At 37.8% G+C, this 24,070-nt stretch overlaps 1 protein-coding gene across 3 annotated transcripts in view; it reads right to left on the bottom strand.

Annotated features, from left to right (window-relative positions):
* Nucleotides 1-1,831: 1,831 nt before the first annotated feature.
* The window catches only part of golim4 (golgi integral membrane protein 4), a 72,401-nt gene continuing 50,162 nt past the window's right edge, over nucleotides 1,832-24,070 (bottom strand). For 2 of the 3 annotated variants that reach the window (XM_008106064.3, XM_003218161.4), the window contains 8 exons: nucleotides 22,927-23,283; nucleotides 20,017-20,261; nucleotides 19,172-19,251; nucleotides 16,860-16,975; nucleotides 15,615-15,782; nucleotides 11,377-11,445; nucleotides 9,845-9,925; nucleotides 1,832-4,774 (listed from right to left, as the gene is read on the bottom strand). In XM_008106064.3, coding sequence (XP_008104271.1) covers nucleotides 4,616-4,774; nucleotides 9,845-9,925; nucleotides 11,377-11,445; nucleotides 15,615-15,782; nucleotides 16,860-16,975; nucleotides 19,172-19,251; nucleotides 20,017-20,261; nucleotides 22,927-23,283 — 1,275 coding nt within the window. In that variant the 3' untranslated portion in view covers nucleotides 1,832-4,615. The remainder of the gene's footprint in view (nucleotides 4,775-9,844; nucleotides 9,926-11,376; nucleotides 11,446-15,614; nucleotides 15,783-16,859; nucleotides 16,976-19,171; nucleotides 19,252-20,016; nucleotides 20,262-22,926; nucleotides 23,284-24,070) is intronic. The other variant, XM_008106063.3, reaches the window with a different exon arrangement.

Consider the following 24,070-nt stretch of genomic DNA (forward strand, 5'->3'; position numbering starts at 1 on the left):
ATGTAATCTGTGCTCATTCAAAGAAAGACCTACAAGCCACTTTAAACACCTTTGCAGAAACATACAAAAACCTTGGCCTTTCGCTGAACATCAAGAAAACAAAAATGCTTTGTTTCAGGCACCAACAAATCCCTTTGCAATGCCCGATATAAAGCTTAATGGTGCAATGCTACAAAATGTTAACCATTTCCCCAACTAGGCAGCCACCTCACCACAAGTCAACATCAACATCAAAATACATCACCACCTGAGCTCTGCTAATGCAACATTTTTTAATGAAGCAGAGAATGTTTGAAGATCAGGACATCCATAGGGAAGATGCTTTTTTATAAAGCTATTGTCCTTCAACCCTGTTGTATGCTTGTGAAACATGGACCCTCTGCAAATGTCACTCTCAACTTCTGGAAAGATTCCAACATCATTTCCTCCAAAATAAATCCTGCAAATCTCTTGGGAAGATAGAACAAACAACAGTGTTCTGGAAGAAACAAAGACGACCAGCATTGAAGTGATGAATCTCTGCCATCAACTTTGCTGGACCGGCCATGTTGTCTGAATGCCCAATCACCAGTGACTCTACTCTCAGCTCAAACAATATGTTGGTGCACAGCAAAAGAGATGCAAAGATGGGTTTAAAGCTAACCTTAAAAACTGTGGCATAAACACCAAGAACTGAGAAACCCTGGCCCTTGAGCACTCTAACTCGAGGTCAGCTATTACCAATAGTGCTGTGGATTTTGAAGAGGCACAAACAGAGGGCAAATGGGAGAAACATGCCAAAGTGAAGGCACATCAGGAAAACCCTTGTCAGGACTGCCTTCCATCTGTAAAATGTATATCCTCACTGCGAAAGACCATGTGGATCCAGGATAGGGCTCTACAATCATTTGTGGACCCACCTCCAAGACTCTACACTTGGAAGACAATTGTACTCAGCCACGAGTGACAGCCTATGATTATGATGTTTGAAGATGATGCATCTTGGTCTTTGAGGCATAAATACATTTTACATTTGTCTCCATTGAATTTCATGTTATTCTGTCCAATTTTCCACCATAGATGCTCATGTACAAGTTGACTTCATGTATAAGCCAAGGGCAAATTTGGGGCCAAAATTATGGATTTTGCTATGACCCATTCTGTGAAGAGGGGAAAGCTTCAATGCCACCTCAGAAGGCCTACCATTCTTAGTTGTGCAGCTACCATTTCCCTGCCCAGGCATTCAAAAATGCCAAATGTAATGCCAAGGCGAGAGAGTGGAGGAGGTTGCATGTCTTTTAGGTTCATTTGGGATGGACTGAGCTCTCTCCGAATCTCCTTTTGCCACTTGACTCAAAGAAAGGTCTGGTTCCTTTCTTGACAAGAGTACATTACTCATATTGATTCGGGGATAAGTTGACCCAGATTTTTGAGTTGATTTTTTTTTACTAAAATCTCTAGACTTATACATTTATTTAAGGTCCTTTTGGATTCTATTTTCCAATGTGTTGGCCACCCTTCACATTTTTATGTCACCATTGAGGATGAATGTTTGAGCAGTGTTTCAATTAATTATCTGGAAATGTTCCCACCTTTTCCACATTTAATCAAATTGCTAATCAAAATATTGTAAGCAACCTTATCAAATACTTCCATGAAGTCCAGGTAAATGATAACATAGCATTCTCATCTACTAAATTAGTGACCTGATCGAAACAAGGAATAAGTTTAGCTTGGTAAACCCATGCAGGATTCCTTCTGATCACTGAACGATCACTGGCCAAAGGAACTCACAGTTGTCACCTGTCCCCAGATCAAGGCTCTCCCCCAAGAAAGTCATCACAGACTAAAATAATTGTTACCTTAAATTTTATTGTTTATTGGTGGCCTTCAAATATACCTCAAAATAATTAAATACTGCCTCCTGGCATTAAAAATACACACAAAATGTATCAAAAATTTGTATTCCAAAGATTATGTACATATTATACACTTTACAGCTATATATGTAAACAGGGATACCTTTCCCCCTACATTTAAGATAAATCATTTTTGTGGCAATCAGAAAATTTTAAATCTGCACTTCACACATACAGTCCAGAGAAGTGTTAGAAGTTGCTTACTTTAAAAATCTATATAAAGAATAATTGAAAACATTTATAAAAGCAAATTATCAGGTTAGTACAAAATGAACTATATTACACTTGTGTAAAAAGGCTGAAGTAGCATAACCCATACATTTCAAATCACACACTGCTTCTGAAAATGAAAAGACATGTTGCAAACTTTCTTTCATTGAGTACAGGTCTCTAGTACAACACACAAGAAAGAGTATTTGCACTGGTTAGACTGCAGTAGACTTGACCTGAAGATCCCCACAAAGCCATTACATCTAATTCAATACTAATGGAGTCAAAATTCCTACTAGTAGATTTGTGCTGCATGAGTCCTCTCACTTCAGGATGAAACCACATGAGAGTGTGAAAAATCACCAAATGGATCTCTCGCCTTCTTAAAAAAAAACATGGTAATCAGTAGATACACAAATGAATTTGGTTTTGGATGAGGGCTGTGGTACATCCAACTTTGTGAAGGAACAATTTAATTCTCACTCCCAGAATTTGGGAAAGTTACTTTGAGGGCCACAATATTCAGAATTCCACAGTCAACATGACCTATAGTCATACTGGTTAGTATAAGCTGGAAATTGTAGTAAAAAAGAAGTGGTAGTCTATAAAAATAATTTTTCCAAGCTTAACTAGGATATAAAATAAATTTCAAACCCTAGTTCGAAACCATCTTGAAAGATGGGTTATACCATTTTTCCTGTGAAAGAATTATGAGGTTAAGGGATACTGGATGAAGCATACAAGCCTCCTTTTGACTCCTTAGGCATGGTTTCAGACCAGGGAAGTGTTCAACTTTGCACTGGCCTCCAATGTAATTCACAGTAAATATATTGTAACTCATTGATCTAATCACAATATGAATTTAAGTAACATGATCCTGGGCATCTTGTAATTTCTTTGTCATAGGCTTCCAGCTTTGAATTCCACCCCTCTGAGTCAAAATATGCATTGCGTGTTTGCTTCACAACTTAACTTGTGGCAGAAGTCACTTTTTGGCCTGTAATGGATACTGAGATAAAATGCTGCAGTCTTGTTGTGTCTGGTCTATCCAAATCCATGCTCTTTATTGTTTGTTGCTTCATTGCTCATGCTGCACAATACACCAGAATTTGAGTCTATTGTTTGCCTGGGAATTATGAGGCTCTGCAGAGTTTGCTGAACTGGAATGAACTGCAGCGAGTAACAGTGCAGACTAAACAAAGAGGATGTCTCCTAGCAATGGAAGGACAGGAACGAGTCATCTCTCAATGTTGAAATATAAGGAAAGCAACACTGCTCTACATGGAAATGTTGTTGTAAGAATTACTAAGTGAACATATGTCATTAATATGTTATCTCTGTGCTCTTAAGTAGAAAAAGCACTAAAGACAACTAATTGTTGGTTTCACTCTAGAAAACCTGTCTAGAAATGTATAATTGTCTGAAATGGCATAAAATAACCTTTCAATATGAACACTCTAATACAAACTACTATGCCTTATCATATAATCACACACTATTGTGGTGTGTGTATAAGCATATGTTTGTTCAGTACTGCTGCTGCATAGATAAAGTTGTTTGGATCTAGAGCTTGGAAAGGTTAGACTTAGCACTAATACATTGGTATTGCTAAATATATTAAATTTGTTTAATTCATTGACATGGAAATCTTAAGATTTCTCTAAATATGAATTTCTCACTTAATGAGAAAAATCATTTACAATTATTAAAAATGGCTAGTGACAAATGGTGAAAGTAATGAGAAACATTAATTGTTGCTCAAAAATAATGTCACTGCAATTTAGCAATTAAAATTATGAATTTAAGAAATATTGCTATAACTTTTTAAAGAATTAGGGGCAACAAATTGATGTTTAACAATTTTTTTTCAAGCTGTGTTTTGAATAATCCAAGATATTCAATGCCTCCCCAGGAGGAATGTAACAAAAGGCTGTGTTATAGTGCACCTGAATGTTATGCCTAAAATGATGCTGTTTCTGACGTAGTAACTCGCGAGAAACTAAGTTTTTATCTGATTGCTTCAGACAAAATTCAGGACAAATTCACTGCAATGAAAATGAATATGTGGTAAGGCACCACAGTGGGAAGACCCACAAAACTGAGATGTTGGTGCAAGGCCTCTCACAGCCCTTTTCCAAAATATCAAGCGCAGGCACTTCTTTTGTCACTGTTTTGCAAACAATGCCATTTTAGGCGAAAAGACTGGCCACTATTAAGACAATGCCAAAGTTGAAACTCAAACTTTAAAAAAGAAACATCATTACAAAAAATAAGGTAGTGGTGGGAGGAAATAAGGGTGAAGAAATACCATCTCTTGCATTCTATTGGGGATTTTTGTCACATACAATTTTATATAAAAAGAAAACTAATCTAAAATATTGCATTCATATAAATGCGCAAAATTCCAACAAAAATAATACATATGTATTGGTTTTTAAAAGGTTCATTCTGTCCTTCTCTAGGATCTGCACAGTCTATTTCCAAGAAGGAGTGGAGTAGCTTGAAAATTACATTTCTCCTCTTCTATGGGCTTTTGCGGCTGCAGTATCACCTTCCTCATCTTCCTCTTCCTCATCTTGCTCTTCATAGTTTTCATCATGACCTTCTTTCCGATGGGTTTCTTCTGGAATTTCTTGATCAGCACCTTCACTCATTTTCTCTTCAGCCTGAAAAATAAGGGGGTGGGGGTGGAATGTGGTGTGACAGCAATCAGAACAAAAATAAAAAAACTGAGGATGACTCATCTTTTGAAGATGAAGAAACACCACTATACATTTTGCAATTAAAATTCTACCCTGAATCCAACAGCATCTGCTGCAGAAAATATTTTTGACTTTCAGTTGGATCGGTCGATTGAGTTTCTGTTCCCAACAGTAAGCGATTTGGTGCTCTCCTATTTGGGAACGTCATCTCAACTAGACACACGGCAGAGAGGCAAGGTGCAAACCTCCTTAGTCAGTGGTAACAGCTTGGGTGTTGAGAGCCCTGTAAAACCCCAGCAGGGAGGCTAGTTGTAAGGCAGCAGCTCTGAGAGCGGTACAGCTGAGGGGACAGAAAGCAGCACACACAAACGTAATATGGCCAACATCACTGATGGCTCAACTACTCTTTCTTCCTTCCCTCACCCCTGAAGACCTTATCCCTTTTCTAGAGTTTAAGAGCAGAGCGAGACAGAAAGCAGCACAGCCTCAAAAACAAAAAGAAATGGAACAAAGAGTGGAGGAGAGAGGAGGAAGAAAGAAAAACCCAAAAGAACTACAAACACTCAGAGTGCAAGTACCAAAATTAGTTGATTGAATGGTAATTGAATTTTATTTATTTATTTAAATTGAATTAAATTAAATAGTATTTGTAATGAAGTATGAATTTTGGTTTACAGATGTTATGTTTAATTGTGTGTTTATGTTTGGAATGGGTAAGTATTAGAGTTACCAGTGTGTGGGGGATGGTAGCCAGCTCAGCATTCTGAGGCAGGTTGACACAGAAACGTAGCTGCCTCTGTAGAAATGTAACTATTTCGAAACTAGCAAGAAAGGGGCAGAGCTAGCTGGATGAAAAAGTAGGGAATGTTTTGAAAAGGGTTCAGTCTGTGCTCTGATGAGGCACAGGGAAGATTGATTCTAGGTTGATGGGATCAAGGAGACTCAATTGTTCATTTTGAGTGAGTTTTAAATACGTTTGGTGACTTATTTAATGTAGTCTGTGTCCTGGAAAGACGCAGAGAATCTGTGATAGTATATCACAGGGGTGACTGTGGTTTGAAGTCACTGGACTGTCCAAGTTTCAGACTTTGGGAACCAATCCCAGCTGAACTCACAGAGATCCATTGAAGTAACAGAAAGGAGCAGAGGAATAGGTTTTAACTACTTTGAGTAAAAGAAGTGATACTTTAGAGAGTTTGATTCATCTCATTCTAGTATTGTAACTGTTAATAAGAATACCTCTAAGTGAAACATCTTTTGTAACCACCAAGCTTGTGCCTGAATAAACTTGTTACTGTTCTTTCAACATCCAAGCCTCTGTCGCATATATTCTAAACTAAGTTATGCTACCATCTAAAGTGAAGAAGAAGAAAGAAAAAAAGTAAAAGGTCTCCTCCCTGCGTCATTGGTGGTCACGCATTGCTGAAATAGGAGGCACCTCCTTGCCAACTGGTGGTTGCCACGTACAAACTGGTGGCAGTCGTTAATAGTTCTTTACAAATTCTTTACAAATTTGGGGCAGCGGGTGGGATAAAAAAATTCCCCCCTGCCTGAAGGAGCCTTAGACGTTATTAGTCCTTCACAGTATTAAATTGAATTAAATAGTATTTAAAAGAATAAAAAAAACCAGTTGAGACCATTCCACAGTAGTTGTTAACAAATAATTTGATTGAAGAGAAAAGAGATTTTCTGCTTGAGAAGATAAGACGAGGATTTTTAAAAGGTTGTTTCTTTTTCCCCGCAAATTAGTTAACAATTTATAACCCAATTAAAATACCAACAGAGAAATATTGAAGGGAGAACTCTATCTAAATTATAATTGTTAAAGGCAAGAGAAGAGTTCAGGGAAGTTTATCTACACTGTCAGAAATCTTACAGCATGTGAAAAGGACACTGTTCTTAAATTTTAACATTCTAGCATTTTTGAACTTTGCAAAACAATAACAAAGACAAACTGTGCCAAGAAGACAACACCTGGTAGCCATAAAAGCAAAAGCACAAGTCAATTACAATAAATAGAGAAGAGACACCTGACTTTTAGTGAACAGAAGACTATAAAACCTATGAAATTTTGCCTTTACTAACCTCACTTCCTAATTATATGGGGAGGGAAATCTGACTTAGCTAAAGAAGCACACACACACACACACACACACACACACACATACAGATGTAAGAATAAAAAGAAAAAATGAAAGAATACATAAATGGATAAAATTTTATTTTGACATGTAAATTCTCAAAAGAGCAGAATGATGTAGTTCATGACTCTTCAACTTAAGGCATTGACTGAATCTATAAATAAAATGAATAAAGACTGGACAAAATCTCAAACATGGTGAAAAAGATAAATAACAAAGCTGAAAGTTTATCTCATAAATTTGATCAATTGAATATAACACAATAGGAGATGAGGAAAGAACTGAGTAAAGTGAAAATAATGGTGGACAGGATTAAAGACACACAAGCCCAAAATGGAAAAAAATAGTTCAACTAGAAAGCCAAATTAGATAACAGATGGGAATATCAACAAGAAAGCTAATAACTACAATAGTTGGACTATCTCCAAAGGAAATTTTCGCTTAGATTAAAGGGTATCCTTGAAGATGTCCAAAATCTAAGAAAGTGGCTGGTGCAAACTTCTACTGAAATGCTTAAAAAAGACAAGAGCTTGATCTAGAGAGAGACAGATAGACGGGGAACTCTCAGTGTGCCACAAGAAATAAAATCCCCACTAAATGAGATGATGTCACTCAAAGAGGAGCTCCAGGGACTCCTGAAGCAGATTCCCCTTTGGCTTTAGTTCAGCACTAAGATTACCATATCATGCTAATCTAATGTGTGCGTTAATTTTGGAGAGGTAATTTAGCCAGAAAAGGTGAGCATTACAATTGAGTAAATATGGGATCTGCTTCAAATAATTCCAATTTTGACAAATCCCAGCCACTTTACCAGTTGTTAGGAATTCTGGGAACACCTGGAGGGCTAAACTCTGCCCATGTCTGGACTGAAAGATCGTGAGGTAATAATGGAAGCAGATAAGGTATTGGACTTAATGTTTGGTGACATCATCATTCCTCCCATTATTACAGTAGATACATTGAATTTTTTGGTATTTTATATACTTGCTATAATTGATATGAAGAAATAGATTAAAGGGGAAAAATGATTTATTTCAATGTAATAAGGACATTAAGAAAACTCTGTACATGGATAATTGTTTTTCCCACCTATAGAATTAGGTTTGAGGTGTTAGATAATTAAGTAAAAGAACAGAACCAACTGATTATGTTTTATCTGATGCAGGTCAAATATAGAAGGAAATCACATTTGTCTCAGTTACAACTAAAGGTCTTTATTGGCTTATGGGGTCATCTGATAGCAAAGGTCAGAGTGATGCTGCTTGTTTCTCAGCCTTGAAGGTCAGAGGTCTTGATTTCAGTCAAATATATAGAGGAATTCCTCCCATTTGGAAGGCACTCTTCTCAAGAGATGATCTGCCCTCTCACCTTTGAATTATGCCTAGTTTACTTTATTGCTCGAGGAGGTGACCCATGCCTCCCCTCCACATATTTTGGCAGGTCAACTCACATTTGCACCTTATAGCACAGCCAATTCCCATTTCTATCTTACTATTTACTCCAAATGCAGAGTATCTTTAGCCTAAAGCAACCACTGAGGAAGTAAATTTATGTATGTGTACACACACACACCTCACCATGCTAAGGGTTACAAGTGTCACCATTCAGAACCACCACATAAGAGAAATGAGTTTATTGTGGGGAAGAAGAAACTTCCATGTGATCTAGTTTTGACAGGTTTCTCCGCATTTCCCTCTTCCTTGTTTGGAGTAGAGTGTGTGATTGCATTCTCCCATCGCACAGGATAAACAGCAGAAGCAAATATGAATTCCCTCTAAGAAAGAGGTATGTGAAGCAGTGGCTTTCTGCTGTTCTTATACCCTCCAGAGCCAATCTCTAGCAACCAACTACAAGGGCACTCCAACCCCAGCAGATAAGTGATGAATGCAGCAGTAACAAAGTGGCCAGACAGCATCTGGAGCATATATAATAATTAGTGCTACAGAACATGTAGAGAGCACGAAGCACCCTTCAAGAGCCATGCACCTCTTTTTAAGGAGGGACTTCTGTGAGAGATTGAACTCTACTTGAAAACAGTCAGTTCAGACACTTACAATTTCCTGTGCTGTTGCTGTTGCAATACAATTGTGCTTTAGCAATGTGGATTTCTTTTTGACAGCTGGTCAAGTTGCTTTTTGCTGTTGTTGTCACTAGTCATATTTCAACCCTATCTGAAGTTAATTCACAGGAGCTCCTATGATAACTCAAAGGCAGCTAATGGTAATGTTTACCATTGCCCACAGAGGATATACTGGATTGAATTAAATGCTAGATGAATAGTAATAAAAATCTCTAAGATGGAAAGGTGTTATAGCTATTGGCGAACAGTTTTAACAGTTTCCGGAGGATACAAATAATGGAATCAGTACACCAAAACTTTACTTAATCCACCTCTAACTTCAGGAGAACACATCAATTAATAGGGGGTTTTATTAAGAATTCGAATACTGTGTCTCCACCTAATGGAACTCTTGCCAGTATTTGTGCTGGCTTACCAGAACATAATTTTGAATTTCTTCTTGCATTCTGTTAATACGGGGATTTTGCATTATTTATTTACTCAACTTTAATCTCTCTTTTTTTGTAAAGCTGATGTGGCATTTTATAGCAGTCATCCACACAACCACTAACAAGATCAAGCCAAACTTAGCTTCAAAACAAAACAGCATCATGTGCCCTCCTCACACCATTTCCTGTGACTTTGCTTTGTGTTCTTACAAGTGTCTGAGTTGTAGCAGTGCTTGAACCATGTCCTAGATTCAAGGATGGCCAATTAAAAGACCCACATAGCACAGAATTTGGAAATAAATCCCATTTTTTATATAACATTTTCTTGGATACCTGAGCTTTTCATGCCCACCCATGTTGAGTAGCCCATCTAAACAATACTTACATTTTCATCATTTTCACCATATGGTTCTTCACCATTGTGTTCCAACTCCCTTTTCTTCTCTTCTGTCAAATCTCCCTGGGCCTGTAAGAAACACACATCCAATTGTTGGGGAAGCAAACCATGGCGTAGTGGTTTGAGCATTGGACTATAGCTCTGGTGACCAGGATTTGAATACTCACTCACTTATGGAAAACCACTGGGAAAACCATACTCTCTTGGAGAAAGGCAAAGACAAACTTTCTGAACAATCTTTCAAGGAAAACATCACAATATATTTGCTTAGGGTCACCATGACTCAAAGGCACACCACTACCACCTACTAAAAACTTATTTATGGCTTATGGCTACATTTAGACATATCCCTTTAAATACCAAAATAAAGGAAGAAATCTTCTTGGCCAGTATTATGCTAGTTGTTAAGTTCCCTTACCTTAGTGGTTGCACTTGTTCATTCACAGCATAACAAATGTACTTAGTTTAGTGTTTGTGCAAACAGAATTCCACATGTGCAGCTGTTTCATTTCTTAAACCATATCCCAATATTCTGGAATACGATTTTGTCTGTTCCTCTGTATAAAATCCTTATAGCTATATCTGTTTTATTCTTTGCCCTCTATCACCTAATTTCTGTTCCATTAAGTGCAATGTACTTTGTCATGTGTGGTTCATAAGCTGAGTGGGTCAGAAAAATCACAATTAGGTGGACTACCTTCTTTGCCCCCCCTTTTTTTTTTTTTTTGCCCAGGGGCCGCTGGCAGCACCAGACAAGTGCTATTAGCCCCTCATTTGCAGTTTTTTGTGCTATTTGCAGGTTGGGCTTCTATCCTATGCATAACTTCCTGCCTTCCCACCAAGTAACTCAGAGTGGAAACTCTGTCCGTGCACTCCCCTCATTTTATCTTCAAAACAACCTGAGAAGCACATTAAAATGTGAAGGAAAGACATTAGAAAGTGACTATAAGGCCTAAATGAGGTAAAGTTATATTGAATAAAAGTCTCTTAAGACAAAAGAAATGTTGCAAGTTCCTAGTACCTTCAAGAACATTGGAATAAGATATGAAGATGAATTATGATGTACATATTTTGAAAATAGTGATTATTGGTGAGTTTGTATGTATGTCATAGTCACAAATTTTAAACTTGCGTCTAATTTTTTTGTGTATTTTAATATGTATTCTGTAAAAATATATTACAATATGTGCATTTTGTAGAATGTTTTAGAGGATTGTGTAATGATGTTGTAATCTGCCTTGAGCCACAAGGAGAGGTGGGTAAGTATAATAATAATAATAATAATAATAATAATAATAATAATAATAATAATAAAAGTCTTTTGTTGCCCCAGTGCTGCTAATACACAGTTTTCTAAGCATTCTAAATAGAATTGATTTAATTGCTTCCTTGGAGTTGAACTCTTGAGCTACAACCACTGTCCTATTAAATAATCAGTTGAGTTCAAATTATTACCAGATTTAATTAATGAATCTCAAATAGATTTCTTAAATCCTTCAGGTGAAATATGGGTTCTTTACCTCTTCTTCTCCCTCTTCTTGGTACTGTTCATCAATGTTGTCTTCTTGCTGATCGGGATTACCCACCATCTGCAGGCAAAACAAACACATACCTCAAGCAATGCTTCTGCAGTAAATAAAAATATTTTTTTTCTTTCAAAATAAATTCTAACATTGGACTTAACAAACTGCTGAATCGCATTGCCTTAAGTGTCAAGGCCCATTATTTCTCTGTGGCCTAGTATACATATACTATATCCTTTCATTGTGGTTAAAATATAAGAAACAAGATAACAATCACATCCCAATAACATTGAACTTGGATATGCTGTCATTTATGAACAAGGCTGGCAATAAAGTTAATTGTATGCTGACTATTTTCACATATTCTAGGGAAAAAAACAAGGTATATCAGTGATCAATTGTAATTTACGTTGAACCAGTTACTAGACACAAACTTAGAAAAGCTCTGATTTGTTTATTTATCATGTCAGAAGCAAACCAAGGGTACAGTTGTAATGTATTTAAAAACACAAAGTTTAAAATTTGGCATTATACTAATTGTCCTTTGGCCAGAAGCAACTTGCAGCATGAAAAGCTCTGATGGAATTATGTAAAAGGAGGTGCAGGCAACAATAGGAAAGGCTATAAATCTACTGAGCTATCTAGCACTGTCTGTTGGAAAATAAGAATATTGCCTCTCTTTTATCAGACTGGGGAAACAATATATATGACAATAACTTTGTGAAGAAAGGGGTAGTATTTACCAGTTCTTAGGTTAGAGAACATTATCTAAAATAATGTTCTTCTTTCTCTCCCCATTTTCATTTCATATTTGCAAAGATGATATGATTTTTAGAAATACAATGACTGGTTAAGTGTTTATTGCTTGCACTTTTTATCTCTCACTTAATCTATATATTTGTAATGAATTGGTCTTGGTGACAGGAACAAACTAACATTTAAAATGTAGGCATTATGGGTTTTTTTTTAATGCCTTATGACAGTGGTTCTCAACCTGTGGGTCCCCAGGTGTTTTGGCCTACAACTCCCAGAAATCCCAGCCAATTTACCAGCTGTTAGGATTTCTGGGAGTTGACGGCAAAACATCTGGGGACCCACAAGTTGAGAAGCACTAAGTGTTTTGCGTAAGTTGAGATTTGATGCTAAATTCCATTTGGAAATTAATGCTACAATACACCCATCTCCCCTGTCCTATTGATTCAACAGGTTCTACTGTAATAGCAACTAACAATTAGATTTAGATTTTTTGTATTATTTTGGGAAATAAAGCACTGAGTATAAAAACTGTTCCACTTCTCTTCCAATCCTAATACAATTCTCTTCACCACACAGTTATGAGGAAAGAGGTATGTTTCCATCCTACCAGAAGAGTACACCAAAGTTTCTTATATTTTAATGCTTTTTTTGTGTTTGCAAAAAACAAAAAAACAATGCTTTTACACACACAGGGGCCCCTGGTGGCACAGTGTGTTAAAGTGCTGAGTTGCTGAACTTGTGGACCAAAAGGCGCCAGGTTCAAATCCCGGGAGCGGAATAAGCGTCTGCTGTTAGCCCCAGCTCCTGCCAACCTAGCAGTTCGAAAACATGCAAATGTAAGTAGATCAATAGGTACTGCTCTGGTGGGAAGGTAACGGCGCTCCATGCAGTCATGCCGGCCACATGACCTTGGAGGTGTCTACTGACAACACTGGCTCTTTGGCTTAGAAATGGAGATGAGCACCAACCCTCCAAGTCGGTCACGACTGGATTTATCGTCAGGGGAAAACCTTTACCTTTTTTTTAACCTTTACACACACACACACACACACACATACACACACACAGAGATTTCATGTAGAAAACAGTATGTATGAAAACACACCTTTTACCGGGCAAATATGTTATTTATAGCACATATTAATTTATTGCAAAATGTGCTAAGAAACAAAAACTCATGGGCCTTGGTCATCTTTCATCTTGCTATGATGAAACACCCTTTCTTGTTGCATTATTTACAGTCATTATTGAAAATTACATCAACACCAGTCTCAGCCACATCTCATTCCTTGGTTCTTTTGTAACCTGAGCTTCGTAGTACCTGCTTAGTTGATACACTTTCTGGTCAGAAGTGTGAGTAGGGTTGTCAGGTGAAATAAGGACTAGGCCTATTGTCTTTTTAATGGATATGTAGATGAAGCAACATCACTGTGAGGGCTGTTCGGCAGTGGAACTCTCTTCCCCGGACTGTGGTGGAGGCTCCTTCCTTGGAGGCTTTTAAGTAGAGGCTGGATGCCTATCTGTCGGGGGTGCTTTGAATGCGATTTCCTGCTTCTTAGAGGGGGTTTGGACTAGATGGCCCATGAGGTCTCTTCCAACTCTACTATTCTATGATTCTATGATTCAACAGGTATTATTGTCCTGTTTTTCAAATGGAAATTCTACAAGTGTGTGATACCACAACAAATCTGTTGGAATCTCAACCTTCCCTCCACTACACACATTATTCTTCTTATTCCTCTTGCAACTATTGCCACTATACTCTGAGCAATGGGGGGGAATTCTGTACGCTAACTCTAGAGTATGGCACATTACCCTGTATGTTGGCAATATGCTTCCCCCTTACTTCCCTGAAAGGCAGAACTTTCAACGTTGTGGAAGTGGGAAATATACATGTTACTACAGGGGCTGGAAGATATATAGGACCCAAAGGGATCAGATATCCTTCTTCAGGGTCAGAGCATCCTTTTCCCAATTTTATGGGGAAAATGTATTTCAATTGTGACTGGTATGCTTTCTCAGGTGGCACAGAATTGTAATGTAAATGACGTAATATGTACCCTATATCAAGATGTACTCCAAAAGACTTCCAATTTTAAGAGAAAAGCAAACATTAAAACAACACTTTAAAATTTGTAGTAGTTAAACAAAACAATAAAATCAGCTCAAGATACATTTACAACATAATTCTATTTAAGTCTACTCAAAACTAAATTCTATTGAGTTTGTGAATATAGAGAACTGTAAATGGGATTGGAGCCACAGAGACTGCAAATATATCTACTGAAACAATACTATTTTTACAACTCTTCTAAAGAGGAACAATGAAGGATGAGGCACTTTAAGCTTATTAAAAGTTCTCCTTACAAAGAGATCCTGGCTCGCTTTCATATCACAGCAAATAGAATCATACAACACTTCCATTTGCAACTCAGGATGAAAAGGAAAACCCATAATTCAAAGACACTCTGCACTACATAATTGGAAGGGAATCAACAAATGTTCAACTCCAAAGAATATTGACACTACACGGGTTTTTATTTCAAATAATTCTGATTTCAACTCCCTCCCGATTCCCCTTCTAAGAAGCTCTAACAAAGCTTTAAACTATATTATTGGCAGGTGCTTTAAAAATATTCAAGATGACAATTTAGCAAAGCAATTTAGTAAATTGATATGTAATATTATCTTCTTGTTCTTCTAAAGAGCAGATGTATAGCTGAACTATATTTTTTATTTTGTGTTTTGATTTTATTCAGTTTGCAGCAGCTTTCAAGTTCAACTAAAGAAAGATGAGATAAAACACTTGAAGAGAATGAACAATAATGTTGGCCTTCAAGTTCAAGCATTTAAAACGTAGCATTCTCCAAACTGTATTCAATCAAAACATTTACTTAAATGTTTCTAAAAACAGTATCTGAAAGTCTTGAGCATATGAATGACTGCTGATAAAGAAAAAACGATAAAATGGCATGCACAACTGCATTCTTTTTTCTGTGCAGCATTTTACCAATTTGCACAGATTTTGTACTGTATTATCAATCTGCAGGACCAGAAGTTGTGAGGGGACAGAAAATACATTTAGCTCCTGAAGAACAGATTATATGGAAGCCCTTACATATACTGTATTGAATTTTATCACAAAAATAGAATACTAATTGAATAAATGAACTGTGGCAAACCACATATGCATTAACAATAGGATTAATTTCAAAGATTAACCATGTTAACCTGGAAAGAAAGCAAAGCAACAAGTGGGGAACAGAAAACAATGGAACATTAATGTAATGGGAATCTACCTTTTTTCCAGAAAGAGCCCCAGCTGGTCTATGTTGACCCTAAGTGGCCTAGTATTGTAAACCACTGGATATGATATTATATGAAACTTCAATTTGCAACTATTCCCTCACACATACAAATCATGACTTGAAGATGCAGTCATCTCTGGACTAGGAGACACCATTATCCATTATACTCACCACTAAATGCTCATCCATTTCAGGGTTTTGTTGCTTCTGGTTATTTGATTTTAGCTGCTTATTCTCATCAGGTAGGTTCTCTTCTCTCTCTTGTTCTGCTTCTTCAAATTCATCTTCACCCTGATTATTGGGATCATCGGCTGGGTTGACATCATCGCCACCTGTCTTCTGAATTTAAAAAATAGGTTTTAAAATGTCAACATTATGAGCATTCTGTTAGGCTGAGACCCAACACATGATTCAATATGCTTGAGGTTTCCGACAATATGCATAATAGAAACCTCTGTTTCCATTGTGTCTTTTACATACAAAGAATCTCACCATATTTGTGTTAATTTGATCATTCTGAAAACTGTTGCCATATTTTACTTCCACTTTGAGAACATGCTGCTTCTAATAGCAAGAAATGCACAAATAAAAAAGACCACAGCATATGTCGTAAACGTGTTCTGATTTATCTAGTAAGTAATCTCTTCTTATAATATGGCCAAAGTATAACCGCCTCAGTTTAGTCATCTTGACTTCATAGGAGATTTCAGGATTATTTATTTTGGGTCTCATTTAATTGTCATTTTAGCCGTTCATGGTATCCTGCAGTACCACCTTTAAGATGAAATAATAATAATAATAGTAATAATTTATTTCTTACCCGCCTCTCCTCATGTCTCAAGAAGGGTTATAGAACAATTAAAACACATAAGCACAGCAAAAACACACATATTAACATACCTCTATAGAAATTACACACCAGTTACACTATAAAGTACATACATATACACAAAATAGAGATTAAACAAAAGACATGCATTTAAAATTCATGTTTAAAGACTGTCTGGGTAGGCCTGCTGGAAGAGATAGGTCTTTACATGGTTTTAAATTCTGACAGCTCATTTAGTTGTCAGGAGTTCTTCCGGCAGGTCATTCCAGTCATGGGACGGTCGATGAAAATGTCCTTTGGGTGGTGGTTGCTAGTCGGGTTCTGGCTGGTTGGAGCAGATGCCCCCCAGAAGAGCAAAGTGTGTAGGGAGAATTGATTTTCTTCCTATCATCTTTTTTCAACAATACATAAAGATGATGTTAACTTGGTATACTCTAAATGTTTTAAACTACAACTCCCATAACTCTGTGCCATCATGGAGAATAGGTAAGGATTAGGAGAATTGTAGTCTAGGCTAACTGTCTATGTATATTTTAAAGTTGCCAAAGAAGACATATTAAATTTTAGTAGGTGCCACTGCTACTCACCGGATCATCATTCTGCTCACTCAAAGCTTGGTGGTCCAGTTCCCGATCATGTTGTTCATTTGCATTATTTTGGTCTTCCTCTGCTTCATCCAAATGCTGGTTCTGCCGCTCATAGTCTGATGAAGAATAATTTTATTGTATTTTTGAAACACCCAGAGAACTGTCTATTACACAGTATAAAAATATAACAAATAGTACATTCAAACATACATTTTTTTAATTCAACCATCCCCACATTTAGAAAAACCAGAACAAGCTGAGCATCATAGGAATAGGGACCATAGGAATGGGCTCTCATTTATGAAGTCAAGACTAAAATGCCAGACTTACAGGTAAGAGACACTGACATTCATGAAAGGATATACAAACATTCAAATAAATGAACAAATCACATTGTCAAGTCTCTCAACAGGTTAAGCTGAGCTTTGATATAGGATCTATCAATCAAAAAGCTTTAAAGCCCTCAAACTTTTCTGTCTGTCTGTCTGTCTGTCTGTCTTTCTCTCTTTCTTTCTTTCTTTCTTACTTTCTTTCTTTCAAGTTGGAGGTATTTTTGACCTAACAAGAATTTTCATGTATTGAGGGTCAGGATCATAGTTAAGAGTCACAACGTAACTCTTTTTGTACAGGGTGCTTCAAAAACATGGACTCATTTTGAAACAAGTATATTTCACAATGGACATATGTTACAATTACACAAGTTACAAACTGCTTAATGGGTTATCAAGCTTCATTAACCAAAAACAAATTTAAAAAATAACCCTGCAAGTGGAAAATATCTCATTAGGAGTCACCATTGTGTGAGGCTAGGGGCCTTTTGTGCGCTGTGAGAGGTATCTACCACTAATCCATTGAAACTCTATGACTCACTATTTCAAATGGTAACAATTTCATTCACGAGCAGTTCATGGTCGCAGAGATATAGCGATTTCCATCTTTTAAATGTCCTGTATTTCCTAACTTCAGTGAGAACCCTGAATAGGGCCAACTCGATATGACCAGAGAATGAAATTGCTGCTTTGGAGCACTGTCATGGGACACTTTTTGTCCAAATTTATTTATTTATTTATTATTTAAACTTAGATGCCGCCACTCCCCTAGGGCTCGGGGCGGCTTACAAGAAAGGCTAAAATCTAACAATTTAAAAACATCTTTAAAATATCTTTTAAAAAAAATCTCAAAAACACTCCCCCAGGGCTCGGAGTGGCTTACAAAAACAGCTAAAATCTAAGCAATTTAAAAACAGCAATAGCGGAGATCAAAAGCCTGTTGAAACAGGTGTGTCTTACATGCCCTGCGGAAGACTGATAAGTCCCGCAGGGCACGAATTTCAGGCGGCAGAGTGTTCCAGAGTAATGGCGCCACTGATGTAAAAGCTCTACGTCTAGTTGCTGTTAGGCGCAAGGTCTTAAAACTGGGAACTTCCAATAGATCTTGGTCCTCCGAACGGAGGGATCTCTGGGGTTGGTAGGGGGTGAGGCGGTCCCTCAGGTACATTGGCCCTAGACCATGTAAGGCCTTAAAGGTAAGCACCATCACTTTAAAAGTGATCCGGTGCTCAATTGGTAACCACTGCAGCTGTAGGATTGGTGTTATATGACATCTCATCGGGACTCCCACAAGAAGTCGAGCAGCTGCATTTTGTACCAACTTGAGCTTCCGGATCACTGACAAAGGAAGGCCAATGTAGAGGGCATTACAGTAGTCCAGTCTTGAGATGACCGTGGCCTGGATCACTGTAGCTAAGTCGTCCCTTGACAGATAGGGGGCCAGCCGTCTAGCCTGCCGCAGGTGAAAGAAGGCGGTTCTACTAATGGCGGAGACCTGGGCTTTTGACTGAATGGAGCATGATTCCCTTCCTGACAATAACACTCTCCAATTTCAAAAATGTGTCATTTCAACTAATACAGAAAAGTAGCACCATGGCGAAGAACCAGATTTACTGGGGGGGGGGGGGGGGGGGTTCAGTCCTGGACTGATTGTTTTGTTTTTTGTGAAGAAAAAAGTATACATAAGGAAGTTTCATGTAACAATGCAAAATGTTGTGAAATGTCTAAACTGTAGATATAGTTTAGTTTAGTTTATCACTTGTAAACATTTATTTATTATGATTGAATGAATGAAAGACTACCTTTCTTCTGACATGGGGACCAACAATTTTAAATAAATTCATATTAAAATGTTCCATCCTCTTCCAACAACATAAAACAGATTAAATGTAGAAGGAATTTGAAAAGCAATGGGAACAAATCAATAAAGGCAAAAAACCCATATATATTAATTAGACAGAAAAACTTTAAAAAGTCAATTACTTTCTTCCTCTTCTTCCTGCGCACCTTGTTCTTCTCCTTGTACAATATCCTGATCTAGGTTGTCATAATGGGATTGTTGGCTGAAAAGTTTACATGAATGGGTTAATTCAGATACACAGAAGGTCTCTCTTTTTTAAAGCTAAGGTAGCACACAGTATCATCATCATTATCATCATGCCTTTCTCCCAAAATAGGGACTCAAGGCACCATACAATTTAAAGAACAATACAGCTAAATATTCAGCCAATTTTTAGAAAGGCCATGCAAGGTGAAAACTGGCTCCCATATCTTTTGCAGATGCCTCAAGTAGTGTGCTTGCCCACCGCCACCCACAAATGCTTTGACAAATATACTAACACATAACTAATGAAATGTGAATGGTACCAGCTATGTTGGCATCAAGCTCCAACACACCAGACCATTTGACTGAATGGAGCATGATTCCCTTCCCGACAAGAACACTCCAATTTCAAAAATCCAAGGTATGGGGATGTTACGACAGAAATTCAATGCACTATGTGACGAACCTTATATAACAGAGGGGAGATAATGATTTTTAACAAGGCATTTTAAATGCCACTTTACAGCAGTTTGTTCCAGAAACGTATTATTCAGAGAATGATCTGGTGCTATTCAAGCATCTGGCAAGAATCAAATGATGCTCACCACAAAATGTCCATACACCATGCCCTCAAAATGGCTGCATCACCCCCAGTCCTGTCAAGGAAATGGCGTAAAAAGTAGCAACATGGTAGAAGCTTCTGGCCCTAACAGAGTTACCTAAATCTGGAAACCCTCAATTTATCCCAGTTAAGTGAAAGCCCCAAGTTCCTTTTAAAGACAACCTCAGTTGGTGCTTAAAGTGTTCTTCATCCCGCTCTGCTTGCCTCCGTAGGGTCAATTCTCTTTCTTGAAGCTGCTGCTGCCTTAACAACTGTTCCTGTAGCTTCCCCTGATGCAGAGATTCCTGTCGTTCCCGGAGGCGGTTGGCTTCTTCTGCTCTCTGTGCAGCCAACTTCTGTTGCTCCAACTGCTCTTCATAGGGTGATTTGTACCTATGTACAGTTACAGTCTTTGCAGTCGGGGGATCCTAGAGAAAGACAAAGGCATTCCTTACATTGAATAAGAACTATGGATAGTGCAGCTGGGAACATGGAAGAAGAAGCTAACCCCTTTTCCTGAGCATTTCATGACAGACATCCAGAAAAGGTTAAGTACATTTTAAAAGCCTAGAAGGGAAGCAAGTGACTATATGTTAGAACAAAACCCAGTAACTGCCTATGATGATTCTTTGTGCTATTGTTTGAAGAAAGAGCTAGAAGTTGATTATTTGTTCAAAAGGAGAACACTATTGCTGGCTCTCCTCAAACAAAGATTCCAATTTGATCATTTGGTGCTCTTAGTTTATTTGACTTTATAAAATTTGAGTTCGCTAAACTCAAGAGGAATGACCATAAAATCAAACAAAAACGAGTACCACTGCAACATAAAATAGATTGAGGTACAAGAGACATTTCAAGAGCAACTGAAGCACACCATATAGTCAATGAATACAACATTGCCTATCTACAAGCTTCTTTCCTGATCTAACTTAGTTGACAAAGTTTTTCCTGAATAAAAATAAGTCACCTTCTTGTCTGCTGGAAGACAGCACTATAGGAAGGTGCTTTCTTCATTTGGAGACTGACCTCATGGTTCCCAGACAGAGGTATGGGTCAAACACTCTACTCTCCCTTTTCCCTTCCACTTGGTCAGCAATGCAAAGAGGACCAGATGGGTAGGGCATCCTATGTAAAACAACCAGTAAAGGATACAGCGAGCATATAACAACTTTCTATCTTATTATTGGAAATGTTCAAGGCGTACTGTATTGGATAAGAATTTGAGAGAGGACAGGGTTGAAACCCAGTCAACTCTGAATTTACTAGGTAATTTTGGGTCAGTCACAGTTTCTCTGGCTAAACAAATTTAAAGGGCTGTGATGAAAACTTTGTCAAGAGTATAATAAAAGCCAAGTTTGCATTTGGAAGAGAATTAAAAAAATTGAAAAGTGTGGTGGCCACCACACCACTTATCTTCACTCCTTTACCAAAACCATTTCAAAAAGCTGGAGTATTCATGGGAACATTGAAAGAAAGAGGAAAATGACAAGAAGCAAATGCCAAATCAGGCTAGATGACTGGATCTCTCCCTCCAATCTTTCTTTCCCTCCCATCCCCAAAAATAAATATGTGCTGTTGGTATCAACGAACTGGTATTTAGGGGAAAATCAGAAGGCTGCGAGCAAGAAAGCACAAACAGATGGACAAACACATCAGGGGAAGAAATTTCATGTAAGAAAGCAAACAACAGCTAAATCATGGGCTGCAGGACATGCCTGAGTCCTAATGAAGCTTGAAATAACAGGACAACTTTGTGAGTTGGCTAAACATCAGCAAAGATCTAGGTGGAAACCAAAGAAACAAGTACAGTTTGGTGCCCCTGAGACATGACCCAGAAGGCAAAGTCATTTTTCTGAGATTCTATTTACAGATTGACACAAAACATGCCCTATATGCTCTATACTCTGAAGACATCAGCTCCTCAGGGCATGCCACTTTTAGAAAGCTAAAACAGCCAGCCAAATTGTTAGGGCATACTGGATAGAGAGAAGGACAATGAAAAATACTGGGCTGTCTTTTTTGTGCTTTTGCGTAAACACATCTGCACACCACATCTTAAGCTTATGTGTATCTAACAAGCTCATTTTTAAAGTGGCTTTTATTTTCAAAGTTACTTATAACTGAGGTTGTCTTTAACACCATGTATTAAAGAGTTAAATCACTGATGGACAGCCTATTTTGTTCTCCTCCCCTCAGGATGTACAAGAGGCCATATCTGAACTGAAAATGTAGAGTTTAAAAGCATTTTAAACAAAAATGAACAGAAGTTCATTTCTGTTTTTGAACAGCACTCTCCAAAAGGTCAAAAGTTGGTGATGTAAGACCTCATTCCTGCTTTGGAGTACAATTGCAACTCCTAAAAGTACCCACTACTGTGATTCTACTTGTTTGGAAGAAAGACAGTGTCAGCAGGAGGAAGGGAACATATCCAGGGCTGCACATGACTCACTGACCACCTCTTGCCAACACCTACATTGAAATCAGACTGCTGAGATTTTTTTTTTAGCCAAAGGTTAGACTTTGGGATAGGGAGAAAAAAAATAGAGTGCCTTATAGTGAGCCAGTTCATTGTTCCAACAGGTTGGGAAATATCAATGTGTGTGTTTTTTTCCACTTTTTTCCATACAAATGTATATACCCTTAACTTGAATAAAGATAGTAGAGAATAGTTGCAACTTTAACCCCTAGAATTTGCTAGCAAGCTTTCTTTTAGGAAAGGACAAAGAATGAACAAGAGAGTTGAAGTTAATACAGTAGAGTCTCACTTATCCAACACTCGCTTATCCAACATTCTGGATTAGCCAACACATTTTTGTAGTCAATGTTTTCAATACATCGTGATTTTTTGTGCTAAATTCATAAATACTGTAATTACTACATAGCATTACTGTGTATTGAACTACTTTTTCTGTCAAATTTGTTGTATAACATGATGTTTTGGTGCTTAATTTGTAAAATCATAACCTAGTTTGATGTTTAATAGGCTTTTCCTTAATCTCTCCTTATTATCCAACATATTCGCTTATCCAACGTTCTGCCGACCCGTTTACGTTGGATAAGCGAGACTCTACTGTAAAAAGGAAAACAGAATACCTCTGAGTGATTGTGTTCCTGCATAATCTTGGTCTCTTCTTCAGTCCGATCTTTTTCCTTCCAGTCATGTTCCCCAGGGACTTGGTCGAGATCCTCTGTTAAGTGCTCTGGTTGTCCTGCTTGCTCCATTTCCTCTTCCTCAAGTTCCTTTTTGTGTTCCTCTGCAACCTGCTCCACATGTTGCTCTTCATCCTCTCCAGCTTCCTGCTTCTCCTGGATATTTAACTCCCGCAACACATGACCTTCAAATTCTTTTCTGCCAGGATGGAACAGTCCAGCTCTCTCTTCTCTTCCTTCTGAATGAACTCCTCTATTGGTTTCTTCTCCTCCTAGTGGCTGTTCACCATTCAGCACAACCTGCACCCATACAGAAGATTCAATCTAGGTGGTTTGTTTCAAATACCAGGTTTCTTATTGGATGTACTAAATAAAGACAATGCACTGTAGAACATGTAACTTAGTTCCTGTAACCTTTTATTGAGTTTTCTGGGATAAACATACAGACTATGTGAAAGAATAAGGTACGAAGGAAATAAGAAAGCACCATAAGATCATTCTCGGGGGGCACCTTTCCGTGAAGGTTTAAAGATAGATCATCCAAAAATTAATATGGTTAAGTTAAACAATGACACATATTAAGCAATTCAAACCTGAGTCCTAAATTATTTGACAAATCTCAAATTAAAATAATCCAAATATAAAAAGAGGTAGGAAACAACTAATACAGTGTTCCCTCACTTATTGCGGGGGTTACGTTCTAGGACCAACCGCGCAAAGTGAAAATCGGCGAAGTAGGGATGCTATATTTATTTTAATATTTATACCTTATTTTAGTAGTTATACACTATTATTTGCTGCCTGGCTACCTCCCAACATGCTTATTTCAGCTTCTCCTTGCCATCTGCTTCAAGGGAGGAGGAGGGGCTTCTTAAGCAGTCTCAGCAAAGCCTCTGCCTCTGCCATTTCTGTGTGAAGGAGAGGAAGAACGGAGGGGGAAGCGGTATGTGTATCTATATACCTTTCGGGGGGGAGCGGAGTTGAAAACCTGTGAAACAGCGAGTGTGCAAAAAGCAAACCGCGAAGTAGCGAGGGAACACTGTACTTAACAAAATAGTGCCACCTGTAGGACACCTGTGGATCTACT

Source organism: Anolis carolinensis, chromosome 3, assembly GCF_035594765.1.
Source record: "Anolis carolinensis isolate JA03-04 chromosome 3, rAnoCar3.1.pri, whole genome shotgun sequence".
Classification (NCBI taxonomy): domain Eukaryota; kingdom Metazoa; phylum Chordata; class Lepidosauria; order Squamata; family Dactyloidae; genus Anolis; species Anolis carolinensis.